This window comes from Leopardus geoffroyi, chromosome B4 (genome assembly GCF_018350155.1).
Source record: "Leopardus geoffroyi isolate Oge1 chromosome B4, O.geoffroyi_Oge1_pat1.0, whole genome shotgun sequence".
Classification (NCBI taxonomy): domain Eukaryota; kingdom Metazoa; phylum Chordata; class Mammalia; order Carnivora; family Felidae; genus Leopardus; species Leopardus geoffroyi.
In genome coordinates, this window is record NC_059341.1 from 29,243,966 (window position 1) to 29,262,385 (window position 18,420).

Here is an 18,420-nt window from a genome sequence, read left to right on the forward strand (position 1 = left end):
ACTAAAAATTTTTTTTCAGCTAAACTTTTGGTAATACTACTACTGTTCAAAGTTCACCTTTTAATATTCTTTGGCAAACACAAATCAGGTAAGTTTCATAATATCAATGCTTACTTACGTAGTACAGCAAAACAATTTACATAAAAAAAGATCATTAAAAGATCCTTAGGATAGTTATAAAATTCAACTCCTCTATTCTTTTTTATTAAAGATTTTATTTTTCTAAGTAATCTCTACACCCAATGTGGGGCTCAAACAACCCAGAGATCAAGAGTCTCATGCTCTACCGACTGAGCTCACCAGGCACTCCCTCAACTTCTCTATTTAAGGACTGAGAAGATGGGGATTGACAGAACATGCCAATTTTCTACAAGAAGTCTCAAGGAATTTATAGAGCCTAAAAATCTATCAGGGAAAACACATTACATGTTTACACCCCACACTATATGTTTCCTTCATATTGAAAAGTTATTTTGATTTTTAAGACTGTAATAGCAGAGAAGATTAACTTTCCATGATATATATACACTCTGAAATTAATGCAACTATACTACTCTGTTAGGCCTCAGAATAATTTAGATGATCTAGCTGATTTCTGAAATGTGATTATTTTTCTTATGAACTAAGGATTTCCATTTCACAGAAGTACTTGTTTTCTAGACACAAAGTAAATTGGTTTATAGAACCTTTTCTGGAGATCTTTAACAATAAGCAGCACGTTCTCGTATTTGTTAGAAGGTTTGGCTGTACCTTACCAGATAATTGGGGCGATGCAATAAATATCTTTACAGTCCCTTCAAAATGTGTATTTAAATTATCCTTACAAAAATCTGTGGTAACATAATTTTAACAGTGAATTTCTATAATCTACATGCTTCGTATAACACAGATTTATGCTTTAAAATAGAAAACTAAAATCTTAGGAATATTTTAAGACAGCATTTATTTTAGACACATTTCACAATATAGCCATAATGCTAAAGCAGATATTATCTAGAAATGTTTCCAAAATTACAATCCTATAAAATTAAAATAATCCTTTAAATATTTAAATATTGTTTTCTGAAAAATTATTTTCCCTCTTATAAATTGTTCTGCATTACTATCATTAGGTAAGGCTTTTGCATATCTACTGACTTGCTGGTCTACTTTTACAGTTTAAAAAAAAGACTAGAGAAGTGTCCAAGTATAAAATAGTAACAATTAACAGCCCATTTTCTTTTCTTATTATTTGAAAATATAATTGCTGAATCAGGAATTGTGGTTCACAGAGTGTACCCAGGAAACAAATGTCATATATTAAATAGTAATAATTCACCTTTGTAATGTGGGTTTATTTAAATGAGAACACGTACAAACAGAATTCAAATGAATACTTTACCAAGTCCTTTTTTTCTCTCATTATTTTGAGGGAAAAGGACTTTTAAACTTAAATAGACCACATACTCAAAAAATTAATGAACCTGACATTTCTATAGAAATGTACATCATAACAAAAACACATACCAAAATGTGCTGAACCACTGCTACTTTTACTTTGCGTGGAGGTACTGCATGTCTGGGTCCCAGGTTGTGCTGTTCCTGTTCGATTTATACTCCTATATAATTTTCTACAGGAGAGTTCATCATTGTCACTGTCATGTAGGGATGGTGTCCGAGGCCTAAAATGCCGCCATCTACATGATTTGATATTGACTAGTATCTGACTGAGGTCTTTAGAGAAAGATTTGTCCGAGGTATTTGTTTCTGAGGTATTGGCAAACTGATTGACTGGAGAATGTTGTGGAGAGGAAAGCATTTCCAAATCCAGATGGCGAAACATACTGTCATAGTCTGAGTGAGCTCTGTCCAGTAAGACCCTATTAAAAATAAGGCAGGGAACATATATGTAAAATAGCTATTCAAAAATTATATTAAAAAGACCCACTTAATTCCCCCAAAGCCATCTCAGATTAAATGTTTAAAAGCTATGAATTTGATTATTTCAGTATTTGGCTCCTATAGGCTAAACTCCCAATTTCTTTTCTTTTTTTATAAAATTCTCAACTATGATAAAAGTTCTTTTACTTTATAATTACCTGATTAAAGAGAATACTCCACCTTAAAGAATAACGTATACTATTCATTTTACATCAGTAAGAGTCTTTCAACAGTTCTAGGAGTTGGTCTACTAGTATACGTTACTGATAAAACATGAGAATATTTTTCTTTTCAAATTGCTTTTCAACCAAAGGTTTTTATTTCCATTACAAAGCACCAAAATACGTTATAAAATACCTGTTCACTATTAAGCAAACACTTCATTTTTTTTTGACAGGGGTAGGGGAGAGGTAGAAGTGCAATAAAAAGTATGCGATCTTTCGGATATTTTACATCATTAAGATTTCTTTATTTAAAAATTATTTGTCTTTATGTTTTTGAGAGAGCGAGCATGCGCGTAAGCAGGGGGGAAGGGCAGAGGGAATAAGGGAGGAAGAGAGAGAGAGCGAGTGAGAGGGAGGGAGAGAGGGAGAGAGGGGAAGAAAATCTTAAGTAGGCTCCACACTCAGTGCAGAGCCTGTGGGGCTCAATCCCACGACCTTGGGATCATGATCTGAGCCAAAGTAGAGTTAGAAGCTCAACAAACTGAGCCACCTAGGCACCCCTCATTAAAATTTCTTATAGACAAAGTATTTGATACCCACTACTCTAGAGGATATACTTTAATGTTATTTATATAAACTTTATAAAAACGATTCTATCTTAAAATGCTACCACTGATAAATGCTAGTACAGAACAAAATATAGCCAACATAGAGAATTTTGACTACTATTGATGTCAACACAATAATGGGAGGAAAAGCACTAAATAAAATATATTTCAGTGCTCAGACAACTCTAAACTTATGTTTTAAGTGATTAAAAACTGAAATTAAGATTCAAAAATGAAAGAAACACATATATAAGCAATAATTCACTATAAATTACATCATTAGATTTTTTCCCAAAACCACCTTAATATTATGTTCTGCCTTATGTATTTTTTTTCACCAACATAGGAATAATTTTCTTTTTCTGCACTTTTATGTGCTCTGTAATTCCTTCTTGCCTCCTGCACAAATACACAAAGTCTTACATAAAGGCATCTAGAATATACATGGGTTGGTTCCATCACGTTTAAACAAAAGAAGAGCGATTAGATCCAGACAAACTGGGATGTCAGGGTCAGGTTATGCATTGATCCTGGATCCTTTTCACTGATGAGTTAAACGACTTAGTATACTAGTTATATGACATTTCTTGTTGTTGTTGTTGTTGTTTGATTTTTAATTATTTTATTTTAGAGAGAGAAAGTGTGAGCAGGAGAGAACGGCAGAGGGAGAGAGAGAATTTTAAGCAGGCTCCACTCTCAGCATGGAGCCCTATGTGGGCTTGATCTCATGACCCTGGGATCATGACCTTAGCCAAAATCAAGGGTCGAATGCTTAACTGGCTGGGCCAGCCAAGTGCCCCAAGTTTTATGACATTCTTAGCCTATTCAATCCTTTCTCCTAATATCTCCCAGAACTTCTGAAATAACTTTTTGCAGTTTCTATAAGGATTTTAGTAAAAACATCAGTTAAGAACAGCAAATGGGAACAAATGAACTACTGAGAAGGATTACCTTACTTTCAGCTCTAGATCTGACTCCCTACTGTCTAAAATATCCCTATGCTAGGAGTACAGAAATGCCTTACCTTCCACCGCGCCCAACCCGTCTTCGTGCAAATCCAATACACCTTTGGGGTACGGTGAGGGTAGTTAAGCAGTATCTATATCGTACATCCCCTAATCCTCCATCTTTAGGACTAGTCCAAGGCCAGTTGCCAGTTTGGTCTAAGTGAGGCTTAAAAAAAAAAATCTAAGTTATTTCATTTTGTCAGTTAAAGGTGAACAGTTTATTATTGAAAAAGAGAACCTGAAACTTACAGCATAGTACTGACAGCCTGCTTTCCTACGGAAAGCAAAAGGACCATCAGGATCATTTTCTTCTTCAGCTTCTGAAGAGCCAGACAAAACCTTTAAATAAAATGAAGTGAGTCAAAACACGTGACTTCTTACATCCCTCCTCTATATTCATAGAGAGTTTCTCATATTTACCTGGGAGAGAGGTTCTTCATCTGAGCTGGGAAAGTCATACTGATTTAAATCTTTAGCATTAAAGACTGGCAGTGCGGCAGGACTCGTCTGTTGAGGAGTAGCAGCAGCAGACGATGGTAAGACTTTGGGCTTCTTCTCATATTTACGTTTAGGTCGGATAAGATCAGCTTTATCTTGCTGCAATAAAGTCATATATTAATCAAACTCTAGAAACCATGTTCATCAAATGTACAGTTTGGGTAAGTTTTAAAAAGAAATTTATAGCTATAATGAAGTCATTCATACTCAGAAGAGATAGAAGACTATGTTTTGTCATCTTTTACTGTAAAATCTTAGAGGTTGGTCTCTGTGACACATGGGTATGTTCCTACAACCTAAACACAACCTCATAAAATATTTTGTTTCAGTTAAAACAGAATAGAAATTCTTGAGCTTCTGAAATCCTGCAGTTAGTATTTACCATTGGCTCCTGTACCTTTTTCTTAATTTTCTACGAAAAATCCAGAAGAGAATTAAAAAAGGGGGATCTAGTCTTTATTTTAAAGAATTAACAAATCAATTTTGGGAAAATAATAATGAAAATAATTTTACAGATACACAAAGCAAACCTCAGATAACTATTACCATACTGGAACATAAAGTTATAATGTGGAGGTGTCACAAAAATAGAGTAGTAAGGATTTGAGAGCTGAACAATAAAGGCTATGTGGAGTGGCGAATTTGAGCAGTTTTAGATGATAAAGAGATGAAATCATTAAACAGAGGAAACACAGGATAAAATACAAAAGCAAGAGTGAATGAGCTGATGCACTGAGTGATTTTAGAAATATGTATGGCAGGTAACAGCAAAGGCTAGAAGTATGAAGTATTCAATAGGCAAGAAAGGTTAGAGGCAAAAAATAATCCTTGTTGGAAAGAAAAAGTCATGACAAGTAGCATGGTTATGTACATATGCTAAATATTTATATCAAGTTTCAATTACAATTTTTTTGGGAAAAGTTAATTGTTAAAAAGTTTATAATCTATATGGTATCTCTCTTTACAATTCCTACTGCTGCATCGACAGGCTAGCCTTGAATCACAACCTGACTTTGTGGCATATTTCATAGTAAGATTTATATGGGTTTTCTTTCTTCACTCTAATGATAAAATACCATTCCATTATCAGCTATTGTTATCACAAAAATTTTTATCACCTTATTTGCTTTTTTTTTTGCATTTTTTAAAATGTTTATTTATTTTTGAAGGACAGAGAGACAGAGGGTGAGTGGGGGAAAGGCAGAGAGGAGACACAGAATCAAAAGCAGGCTCCAAGTTCTGAGCTGTCAGCACAGAGACTGACACAGGGCTTGAACTCATGAGCTGTGAGATCACGACCTGAGCCGAAGTTGGATGCTTAACTGACTGAGCCACCCAGGTGCCCCTACCTTATTTGCTTTAAACTCCTTCACATCCATTGCTTCCTGATGTTTAAATTGAGTGCTATTAGTAATAGGGATGATGGGGATGGCATAGGTAGGTTTCATTGGTTGTCTCTGTGCCATGACCTCAGACATGATCTCTCCATTGTAGTCACCCAAATTATACCTGAAATTATAAAACAAAATTAAAAAAAGCTTAGAAAGTTAAAGTTAGTTCTGTACATAACTATTAATACCTGATACATAATTATAAACACTGACTAGACTTAAGATTACAATTAAACTTTGACTATTTGCTGAATGCTTATTAAAATTAAAGATTACATAATTCCTTTTGTTTCTTCTGTTTAGTTTTTGGCTTAAAGCTTTATCTTGGCACCATAAGTAGATGACTGTTGGAAAAAAAAAGGCTTGAACTATAACTTACCAATTTTGGTGAAAGATTTGGTGGAGATGTTGAAATTAATGCCTAAAATGGTGTTGAGGAACTTTCTGCTAATTTGAATTGCTTTGTGCTTTACTATAAAACTAATTTTCCTGAAACAAATTATAAGAAATTTAATAGTGGTTTTCTTTGGAGATACTGACTGAGAAATAGGGGAGTGAGGCTTAAAGTTTTCATTGTGTACTTTCCTGAATGATTGAATGTTGAGATTATGGGCCTTTTCCCCTCCCTTCTTTACACTTGTCTGTAAAAAAAAAAAAACGAAAACCCAGTATGTGTTTAAAAAAAAAAAAATCAGTACCATCTAGTGAGTAAATTAAAAGCTGTAGGACTGACAAATGTTCTCTCCCTCCCAGCCTTGCACTCAACTAAGGACAAAAGAATAAGCTTATACTTGGCATATTTTAATTTTACTGAACCCAGTCAGTTTTAAAGAAAATAGAGGAACACATGTAAAATTAAACAAAGTATACCATATCACACATTTATATAGTCTCTACTTATTAATAGAAGGTATTTCTGGGGTTAACTGCTTAGGTATCATACTTCAATATATAAAATGCTAATGGTACCATACTTCCTATTGAAGTATTCCTATTAAAGTATACTTTACCTCTTTTCCATAATTTCCAGTGTTAAGTGCAATAGCTCCCTTTTACTCTTTTCTCTTCTTTTTATCATCTCTAGGATAGTAACAGCCCGACTCAGATCTCGACGCAGCTTAAGCATTTTTTCATAAGAGGCTTCATCATTTTTGCGATTCTGCAAATATGGAGTTGCTTTTTGAATGTCAATAACATTTCTAACTAGTGGCATTCTGAACACCACTACTAACATATAAGAATAGATATATTTGCTAGGTTAGTTAGAATTTTAAAGATACTAAAAGGGAATATGGATCACCAGCATCAATTATATATAGGATTTTTAAATAGTTTAACATTAAAATATATCATTAATAGCTATGTAATGAATCCTAAGGTTGATTCACTTTAAATTAATACTTTTCATTATTTTGTATAGAAAGTCTATTTAAACACAAATTAAAATACCACCTTCAGATACTGAGACATTTGTAAGTATAAATAATTTTTCTTACATCAAAAAAAAATTACGAAAGAAGTCTTCCAAATTCACTTACTTTTCGAGTCTGCATTTTTTCAGTACGTCTTCTAAAAGCCACATAAGGATCATTTGTGCTGGAACCATCTCGCTTCTCTTGTTTTACTGATGGGATAAGAGATGGCCCCCGACAGTTTTTTCTCTTTTTAATCCAGTATTCATAAACTTCTCTAATTAATTCATCATCTTCTTTTAGCAGTAGCTTGGCTTCCTGCAGACTGACTGGCTAAATGTAAAATCATTATGTCATTTTCATAGAATACATACATAAGGTTCAAAAGTACTTCCAACTTTGACAATGACAACCAAAACAGCAATAATTAATAACAGCAAATGTGGAGTGCCTTATACATGTCAGCCACTGATGCTTTATTTTAGTTAATTTTCACAACAATCTTATCATGTTTATCATCTCTATTTTACAGAGGGGGAAAATGAGGCATGGAGAAATTTAAACATATCACTCAAGATTATGCACGTTAGTACTGGGCAGATATGGGATATGAATTCATGCTTGTTAACTCCAGAGTCTGCTTACTTATCCTAACCTCAACATTATCCTATTTCCATATAGGTATGGAAACACACATTTATTATATATACAATGAAGTTGTACCTGCTGACCACTGCCTTTTTCTAGACGGTCAATCATCTCCTCAAACTGCAATGGGCAGATGTCCATTTTCTTTTTCAGTTTATTCACAAATACTTCATCTTCAGAATCCAAATCATAATCAGGCTGTTCAGCATCCAAACTAAAAGCTGACAAAAGAAACCATAAGCAATCATTTACTATGTGAATCCACTGACAAAAACCTCTCACAGATGTCTGGATAAAAACAAGATCTAGATTTTCTAACAAAATAAGAAATGTATGTTTCCCACATTTAAAGTTTAAGAAAGGAGACTATCCTTACTGTTAATAGAGACATGAGTCATAAAAGACAATGGATGTGAACCCTTCCTCCCACTTCAAAAGCAAATAAACTAGAAGCCATTAAGAACAGAAAGAGATTATCAAATGTATTGTACTATATGAAAATCTTATAGCTTAAAAATGATGTAATATTGGCAATTTCATATGGTTTGACATAATATAAAAGGACAAGGTCTTTAAGTAAGATTGTTTCTAGAATATTTAAGTCCTACCTAATAAATTATTTAACTACTTTACCAAATGCTTAGGGAGTGGTATTTAAAGCTGAAGTTCATGTTAGCAGCCACTGCCAATGACAGTAATAGCTTTCACTCAATGAATGCACATCTGCTAAGGTTTGTTTCCTTATGACAATCACTGTCATGGTGATAGAAATGTGATGTATTTCTATATTTGTTAGGATTAGAAAAAAAAGGCCAAGAACCACTGCTCTACACTATATTATCAAATGTCCTTCAATACTTCCCAATATTAAACTAGGTTGACAATATAAATAAAATATCAAATAGCTTGATATCAAAATGTCTCACACCTTTCCCTTCCTTAACTTCCCATCATCTCAGAATCCAAATCCCTAGGACTGTTTGAGGTCCTTTTTGACCGAGTCTCTCCAATCTCATCAGTACTTTTTGCCGTAGCAAATATCATGTATTTCTTTTTTAAGTAATCTCTACACCTGATGTGGGGCCTGAACTCACAACTCTGAGATCAAGAATTGTGTGCTCTATTGAGTGAGCCAGCCAGGTGCCTCTCAAACTTTATGTATTTCATACAGCATGCTATTTCATGTCTTTATATTAGCTATTTTCTGCTTGCCCACCTAGCAAATGACTGCAAACGACTAATCTTTTCAAAATCCAACCTGACATCAAGTCCTGTGGAATTCCTTCTTGACTGCCCCCCAACTAGTAAATGGTTGTCACTTTTTGCTTTTTTAGAAGTTATGAACCCTTTCCCCAGAAAAAAGACTGTGTGAACATATAACATTCTGCATAAACCACCAGCAATTCAAATATCCCTAAAAGCTGTGGTACCAAGCTTAAAAATTCCTGTTCTAGATCAATGCCCTTCTTTTGTACTATTTTCTACACATACTTTATAATCTACTTGATAAGTATTAGAATATGACTGATTTCCTTGAAAGGAGGCATTGTGACTTATTTATCTTTGTACCTCTAGTGCAGAGACAGTAAACATGTTCATCTTGTATGCCAACTGTTTGCTGTACCCTACTGAAAAACATACTGATACTGCCTCTATTCAAGTGGGGAAAAAAACCCTGAAAAAGTGTGCAGTCATCCATTAGTGATATCCGTGATAAGTACAAGAGGGGGTCCTTTGGCTACCTGAAATCTACATCCTTGCTTCAAGTTTAAAATAGTACCTGGCCTATAGGAATCCAATAAATATTTGTAGAATTGAGCATATTACATAGCATTGTTCATTTTCCGTTTTGACCTACATTACACTTCTGTAACATTCCTAATTATAATATTTAGACTCCTTCATTAAATATGTCTGTATACTGAGGTGCCTGGGTGGCTCAGTTGATTCACTGTCAGACTCTTGATTTAGGCTCAGGTCATGATCTCATGGTTTTTGAGACTGAGCCTTGCGTTGGGCTCCCTACTGAGCCTGAAGCCTGCTTGGGATTCTCTCACACCCTCTCTCTCTGCCCCTCCCTTGCTCAGAGTACTCTCTAAAAAATTAAAAAAAAAACAACTCTATACGTTATCATCTCAGCACTCATGTTTCTTATAACCCTTGGCCCTCCAATGACTTTCCATGATCTATTTGTTTGTTATTGCTATGTAAACAGAACTTTTGGAGATTCTGAAGTAGATTTAAATTAAACACTGTTAGATTAAAAATACTTGTTTTCTTGGGTCCCTAACCAAAACAATCCATAGACTGTATTGTTCAATAGGATAGTCACTAGCCAATTTAAATTAGTAAGATTAAATTAAAAATCTAGTACCTTAGTCACATTAACCACATTTCAAGTATTAAATAGCTACATGTGGCTAGTGCTATACCTGAAAGCACAGCTTATAAAATATTTCCATCACCACTGAAAGTTCTATTAAAAAGTGGTGATCCTGATAATACAAAGAGCCAAACTGATACAGACCAACCAGCAATGTTCTGCTTCTTAAGGGTATTTTTATATATTTTTAGGGTCTCATTTATATATTACTTTGGCATCCTCCGCTATAAAATAATTTTTCAGATCAAATCACACTTACCAAACTTATTCACAAAAATTAAACAAACCCATCTACTATCACCTTATTATTGCCTTACCAAAATATATTTGACATACATTATATCATGAATGACAAGTCTCATCTAACATATGGAGGAAGGCAATCAAGACTGGAAAGGAAGATCCCTATCCTAGGAGCGCTCCTGCCTTTTACAGAAGTTAACAAGTATCTGATGGTCAGACTGCTCTTGCCTCTGCAAGAAACTTTCTTTTTATAGTTGGTACAAACACATGTAAGATCTTAAAATATAAGGAGAACCAAATCTTGTTCAGATATAAAAATATTAATACACTAGAAAAATGCTAACATGTAAAAATTCACTTTAGGATTTCATTTGACCAAAAAAACCAAAGCCAATGTTTAACGTGTAATTTGGCTTCAGCCAAACTGTCCCTTCCAAATGATAGCTCAACTGCAGCTGATAAAGATATAATGTATTTATCATGGTCCTAAAAATAGGAGTATCTTCAAACTTGCTGGGCCATGTTACTGAGTTTGTTCAAAATAGAAAATAGGGTCTGTAGAGAAACAGGCAAATGGATTGCATCTTGTAATTAAGTTGTCAATTAAAATGAGACCTAGCTAGCCAGTAATTGCTTAAAAATAGGAGCCATATTGTAGAGGCTGACTCCTTTTGAAATATTTTGATAGGGATAAACCCAGATATGTATATGGTTAAACAAAATACACAGATGGAGGAGAAAATGCAGTAAAGAAATCTAAGCAAGAAGAACATAATAGTACATATAAATTGATTATTTTTAAAGGAAATACAAAGTAGTACAAACCACAGTCTCACGCTTAGAGTCAAGTAATAGAGATGAAATGTATATAAATGTTTATATAACAAATGGCATATATAGCTCAGACCATAACACTAAACAGCATTTTAAAAATATAAGAGGCAGGGGCGCCTGGGTGGCTCAGTTGGTTTAAGTGTCCAACTCTTAATTTCAGCTCAGGTCATGATATCATGGTTGTGGAACTGAGCCCTGCGTTGGGCTCCACGATGGGTGTACAGCCTGCTTGGGATTCTCTTTCTCCCTCTCTCTCTCTCTGCTCCTCTCCCGTTTGCATGTGCACGCCCATTCTTTCTCTCTCTCCAAAGAAATAAACTTAAAAAAAAATAGTAATAAAAAAATAAAACTACAAGAGGCAAATAGTGAAAGGATATTTGGGTCCATCAAATGGCACAAATTGTGGATTAGAAACAGAATGTAATCCCTGATTGAAAAGAAGGCACACCATCCAAGGTTCAGGAGACATTTGTCAGACCAGGAACGGTAAATGGGTTTCAACTCAAGCACTAACCCTCAATGATTGGTAATATCAACTTGCAAAGTTCTTGAAATAAATGCTGAGCAGCAGAAAATATTGTTAATAGTGATATTTACTATGGTGTGGTAGTATTTGACATCTTTGCCTTAGACCTAAGAAGACAAAGCTATCATTGGCTAGCTAGATCATCAAAGTCTTCAACTTCTTTATATTTCTAAGTAAACAGAGCTTAGAGTCACTTCCAGAATGTACTTGAGGAGAATGAATAGAGAATCCCAGATTTGAAAGATTTAAATCGCAGATACAAAATCCTTTTTGATAAAGTTCTGTGGTTGATTTTATGGATTTTATATGTTAGAACATAGTATCAGAAGAATAATGGGGGAAGATGGAGTGTTGCAGGGAGATGGGGAGGTAGGCAAAGGAAGGAGAAAATGCAATCTTTCAGAATCAGGGCATAAAGGCAGGATACATCCATGCTGAGGTACTTTAAAAAGTAGGTTCAACAAAGATCTATTTAAAAAAAACCTTTTCATATAGAAATTCACACCTATAAAAATTGCAAAATGAAAAGAGTTATAAGGAATACCTGCATATCCTTTCCCAGATTCACCTGTTAAATTTTATTATCATTTGCATGCATTCTCTATTTTATATCGATGTATACATACATAACTTTATTTTGGGGGACATTGGAGGGTAAATAACATTCACAATTGCTCTTCACTGCTAAACACTTCAGAGTGTATTTCCTTAGATTCTTTTATATAATCACAGTATAGTCATCAACCTCATAAATTTACACTCATACAACAATTTAATTTCCTGCCTATATTCCAATTTTGCCAGCTGATCCAGCACAGGACCAGTCTAGGATCAGGTATTATTTTTGTTACTGTCTCTTTGGCTTCCTTTAATCTGGAACATTTCCATAGTCTTTGTCTTTTACACACTAATATTTTTGAGAATACACACCTCTCCCCAGAACCTTTCTTCTTATTATTCCCATTGTGATTAGATTATGCACTCTCTGATGGCATACTGCAATACTCAACTGTCTCAGTCTTTCTCAGTGTATCACATCTAGAGGCACACAATGTTCATCTGTTCCTCATAAGTGATGATAATTTTCATCAGTCAAGAAATTACCCAATTATTCCACTGCATAACTACTGTTTGTTTTTTTCCCCCTCTTGTAAGTAATAAGCAATTTGTAGGGAGAGCTTAAGACCATGCAAATATTCTGCTCCTTTTCAAAATTTCCTCTTCTATTGAGAACACACTGATGATTCTTACATGATTCAATCTTGATCATGATTAACTGCAAAATGACTTTGTAAGTCTAGCACTCTCTTCACAGTGTACCATTCAGCTTTTGGCTTTATATTACAAAAGCAGGAGACGACTCTTCACCATTTTTTATCATCAGTATGGATTCACGAATTCCTACATTTTTCAATGCTTTTATAATTCATGTTATTCTTAATTTTTCCATTGCTTTAATCTTGCTTCTTGTTTTTTCCAGTGGACAGAGCTATAAATATATATACCTAAATATACACATATATACTTATATAAATGTACATTAAGATTGCTCTTTAAAAAGAGGTTTCCTTGGGGTGCCTGGGTGGCTCAGTTGGTTGAGTAGCCAACTCTTGATTTCGGCTCAGGTTATGATCCCAGGATAGTAAGATCAAGCCCTGCATAGGGCTCTGCCCTGAGCATGGAGCCTGTTTTAAGATTCCCCCAACCCCCTCCCCCTTTGACCCTCTCCCTGCTTATACCTGTGCTCTCTAAAATAAGGTTAAAAAAAAAAAAGTTTCCTTTCAGGATTAACAGGAGAGTCTTAAGACCCAAGTGCAAAAGGAAGGGGGAGAGAGAGTTGTTCCTGTCTACTGATTCTGGTCAGAACTGTTTTGTCCTTTCTTCCAGTATAAATAGGAAAGAAGTCCTAGCTGTGTAATCCAGAAACTTTACAGGTCACTAATCAAAAGAGAAACAACATTACATGATATTTGGATCAAGAGATGCTGAGTAGCCAACACTCAGTGAAATACCTTACAGAGTACCTGAAGTCTGAAGGGGACAATGGTTTTAGCATGGGTTTTTTTCCTTCAGAGCTCCCACTAGGAAAAAAGGGAGAAAATCCTGATTTCTTCCCTAAGCCAGTCAAAGACAAGGACAGAGATGAACTTTTCCAAACTAAAGTTCAAAGAAATGTTAACAGAACACGTAACAAACACACAATTGGAAAATGGTACGTTAAAAGAAGCTTTTTTAGCCACAAGACTCCCAGAGCCTATAAAAATGGTACTATACATTATGATAGGGGAATACAATATGTAATAATTCTCAAACATGTTTGACCATTGCTTTTTTTAGGGAATACTAATTATCTATCACCTGAAAAACTCCCAAGAAGTGGGGCACCTGGGTGCCTCAGTTGGTTAAGCGTCCAACTTTGGCTCAGGTCATGATCTTGCAGTCTGTGAATTTGAGCCCTGCGTCGGGCTCTGTGCTGAGAGCTCAGAGCCTGGAGCCTGCTTCTGAATTCTGTGTCTCCCTCTCTCTCTCTGCCCCTCCCCCACTTGTGCTCGCTCACTCAAAAATAAACACAAAAAAGTAAAAAAAAAAAAAAAAAAAAAAAAAAAAAAAAAAAAAAAAAAACAACTACCAAGAATTTGTGTAACATTAGCTTAAGAGCTTTACAAAACAGGAATTAGGGGAACTACAATGAACCCAGTCCATATATATAGTTCAAGGTAATGTACCCTTCATAAGTAATTTACTAGACCACCTTGTAGTCAAAATTCAATTTTAACTTTGCAGAAATTTACACCATAATGATTTTTATTGTATTATATTAAAAGCCAATACCAAGTTTTAAAGAATTAACATAAATCTTACACAATTTCTTCCAGAAAACAGAGAGAATACTTTCCAACCTGTTTTATGAAGCCACTATTACTCTGATACCAAAACCAAACAAGGCAGGGGTGCCTGGGTGGCTCAGTTGTTTGAGTGTGTGACTTCAGCTTAAGTTATGATCTCACAGTTTGTGAGTTCGAGCCTGGCACCAGGCTCACTGCTGTCAGGCAGAGACCCCTTTGGATCCTGTCTCCAGTCCACTCTCTGCCCCTCCTCCCACTTACGTGCTCTCTCTCTCTCTCTCTCTCTCTCTCTCTCAAAAATGAATAAACATTAAAAAAAAAAAGATTAAAAAAAAGAGAAACAAGGCAGAGCACGTGCACGTGGCACACACACACATACACAAACATTATCTCTCATGAACGTAGAAGTAAAACTCCCCAATTAATTTTTAGCAAATTCTACCCAACAAGGTATAAAAAAAAATACACTACAGCCAAGTGGGATTTATTCCAGGTATGGTTCAATATCTGAAAATCAATAACTTATCACATCAACAGGCTAAAGAAGAAAAATCAAATGATGCTATCCATTGGTGTAGAAAAAGTATTTGACAAAATTCAACACTGATTCATGATAAAAACTCTCAGTACACTAGGAGTAAAAATCACAATCCATAAGAGTAAAACTAATAAACTGGATCTCAGAAAAATAACTTTTGCTCTTTGGAAGACTCTGTTAAGAGGATGAAAAGTCACATTATATATACTGAGGAAAAATATTTCCAAATCACATATATGACAATCTCATAAAAGGCAACTACAAAAACACTTGCAGGTAACGTAATACTTAATGGTGACAGACTTAATTATTTCCTTCTAAGATCAGGAACAAGGCAAGGATGCCTGCTTTCACCACATAGTTTAACACAGTATTGAAGTTTTAGACACTATACTAATGCAAGAAAGAGAAATAAGACAGATTGAAAAGGAAAAATAAAACTGTCTCTATTTGCAGACTATAGTGTGATTTTCTATGTAGAAAATTCCAAAGAATCTGCAAACATTTCCTAGAACAAGCAATTTCAATTAAGGCCACAGTACACAAGACAAACAATTTTACCTGCATTTCTGTATACTGACAATGAACAAGTGGAAACCAATCAAAAATGCTATACCATTTTCAATTGCTCCACAGAAAATAAAACACTCAGGTATAAATCTAAAGAAATGTGTACAGGATCTGGGGTGCCTGGGTGGCTCAGTTAAGCATCGACTCTTGATTTCGGCTCAGGTCATGATCTCACGGTTCATGAGTTTGAGTCCCATGTCAGTCTCTGCGGGTAGCATGGAGCCTGCTTGGGATTCTTTCTCTGCCCCTTCCCAGCTCATGCTCTCTCTCTCAAAATAAGTAGATAAACATTAATTATTTTTAAATAATAAAGAAATGTGTACAGGATCTGTATAATGAAAATTATGAAGTGTCAACGAAAGAAATTAAAGAAGAACTAAATACTTGCAGAGTCACACTGTGGTCATGGACTGAAGACTCAACATATTAAAGATGTCAATTCTCCCTATAGTGATCTATAGGTTTAATCTAATCTTATCAAGTTTTTTTGTGGATACAGACAAGCTTATTGAAGGCCCTAGAATACCCAAAATAATTTTGAAAAAGAAAAATAAAGAAGGAATGACTCTTCCTGATATCAAAGGTTATCATAGAGCTGCAGTAATCTAAACAGTGGTACCATCTTGAAATAAACAGAAATCAGTGGAATAGAATATAGAACCCAGAAACAGATCCAAATCAATATGCTTAATTTTTGGCCAAGAAGCAAAAGCAATTCAATGGAGGAGGGAGGGTTTCTTCAATAAATGATGCTGGAGCAATTGTACATCCAGAAATAAAACCAAAACAAAGCACAAACAAAAAAAAAACCCTTGACCTAAACCTCACACACTTAAAACTGATCATATACTTATATGTAACTGATAAATTTGATCTCATCAAAATTAAAAACTTTTGTTCTGTGACAAGACTCAGTTAAGAGAATGAAAAGAGGGGCGCCTGGGTGGCGCAGTCGGTTAAGCGTCCGACTTCAGCCAGGTCACGATCTCGCGGTCCGTGAGTTCGAGCCCCGCGTTGGGCTCTGGGCTGATGGCTCAGAGCCTGGAGCCTGTTTCCGATTCTGTGTCTCCCTCTCTCTCTGCCCCTCCCCCGTTCATGCTCTGTCTCTCTCTGTCCCAAAAATAAATAATAAAAAAACGTTGAAAAAAAAAAATTTTAAAAAAAATAAAAAAAAGAGAATGAAAAGACATTATATACTGAGAGAAAATATGTCTAAATCACATATATGACAAAGACTTTGTGTCTAGAATATATAAATAAAACAATCCTCAAACTCAATGTCAAAACAATCTACTTAGAAAACAGGCAAACACAAGCACAATCATTTCATCAAAGAGGATACATAGAAGGCAAATAAACACATGAAAAGGTATTTAACATATTAGCTATTTAGTGAAATACAAATTTAAAGTATACTGAGGTCTATCAATGCATACCTATTAGAATGGTTAAAATAAAAAAGTGATAACCCCAAATGCTGACAATAATACAGGAGAAACTGGATCACACATACACTGCTGCTGATAATGTAACATGGTACAGATACTCTGGGAAATACTGTGGAAGTTCTTATCAAACTAAAAATGGACCCAGCAACTGCACTCATAGGTATTTATCCCAGGAGTTCACACAAAAACCTGCAGATGAATGTTCACAGCAGCTTTATTTATAATAGCCAAAACCTGAAAACTATAAATAAACATTAAAAAAAAAAATTAAAAAAAAAAAGGGGGCGCCTGGGTGGCTCAGTCGGTTGAGCGGCCGACTTCAGCTCAGGTCATGATCTCGTGGCCCGTGAGTTTGAGCCCCGCGTCAGGCTCTGTGCTGACAGCTCAGAGCCTGGAGCCTGTTTCAGATTCTGTGTCTCCCTCTCTCTGACCCTCCCCCCTTCATGCTCTGTCTTTCTCTGTCTCAAAAATAAATAAACGTTAAAAAAAAAATTAAAAAAAAAAAAAAAAAGAAAACTACCCAAATGTCTTTCATTGGGTCAGTAGCTACACAAATTGTGGTACATACATATTATGGACTACTGCTTGCCAATAAGAAGGAAGAACTATAATACATGAAACAAGTTGGATGAACTCCAAGGATATATGCTAAGTGAAAAAAGCCAATCTCTAAAGTTTGAACACACACTGCATGATTCTGTTTATGTTACATTCATGAACTAACATAATTACAGAGATGGAGAACACATTAGCAGTTGCCAGGGACTAGGTTTGGCTATAAAGGAGTAACAACATGGAATCCTGTGGGGATGATATAGTTGAGTATCTTTTTTTTTTTTTTTTTTTAATTAACTTGTTTTTTTATTTTTTTTAATTTACATCCAAATTAGTTAGCATATAGCGCAACAATGATTTCAGGAGTAGATTCCTTAGTGCCCCTTACCCATTTAGCCCATCCCCCCTCCCACAACCCCTCCAGTAACCTTCAGTTTGTTCTCCACATTTATGAATCTCTTCTGTTTTGTCCCCCTGCCTGTTTTTATATTATTTTTGTTTCCCTTCCTTTATGGTCATCTGTTTTGTCTCTTAAATTCCTCATATGAGTGAAGTCATATGATTTTTGTCTTTCTCTGACTAGTTTCACTTAGCATAATACACTCCAGTTCCATCCACGTAGTTGGATGGCAAGATTGCATTCTTTTTGATTGCTGAGTAATACTCCCTTGTATATATATACCACATCTTCTTTATCCTTTCATCCATCGATGGACATTTGGGCTCTTTCCATACTTTGGCTATTGTTGATAGTGCTGTGATAAACCTGGGGGAGCATGTGTCCCTTCGAAACAGCACACCTGTATCCCGTGGATAAATGCCTAGAAGT

General features: G+C 35.1%; 1 protein-coding gene across 6 annotated transcripts in view; it reads right to left on the reverse strand.

The window, feature by feature from the left end:
• EPC1 (enhancer of polycomb homolog 1) overlaps positions 1-18,420 on the reverse strand; it is a 105,416-nt gene that overhangs the window by 10,933 nt on the left and 76,063 nt on the right. For all 6 annotated transcript variants that reach the window (XM_045466188.1, XM_045466189.1, XM_045466190.1 and 3 more), the window contains 8 exons: positions 7,724-7,869; positions 7,127-7,333; positions 6,599-6,747; positions 5,547-5,706; positions 4,120-4,296; positions 3,949-4,038; positions 3,717-3,865; positions 1,507-1,859 (listed from right to left, as the gene is read on the reverse strand). In XM_045466188.1, the coding sequence (XP_045322144.1) occupies positions 1,507-1,859; positions 3,717-3,865; positions 3,949-4,038; positions 4,120-4,296; positions 5,547-5,706; positions 6,599-6,747; positions 7,127-7,333; positions 7,724-7,869 (1,431 nt within the window). The remainder of the gene's footprint in view (positions 1-1,506; positions 1,860-3,716; positions 3,866-3,948; positions 4,039-4,119; positions 4,297-5,546; positions 5,707-6,598; positions 6,748-7,126; positions 7,334-7,723; positions 7,870-18,420) is intronic.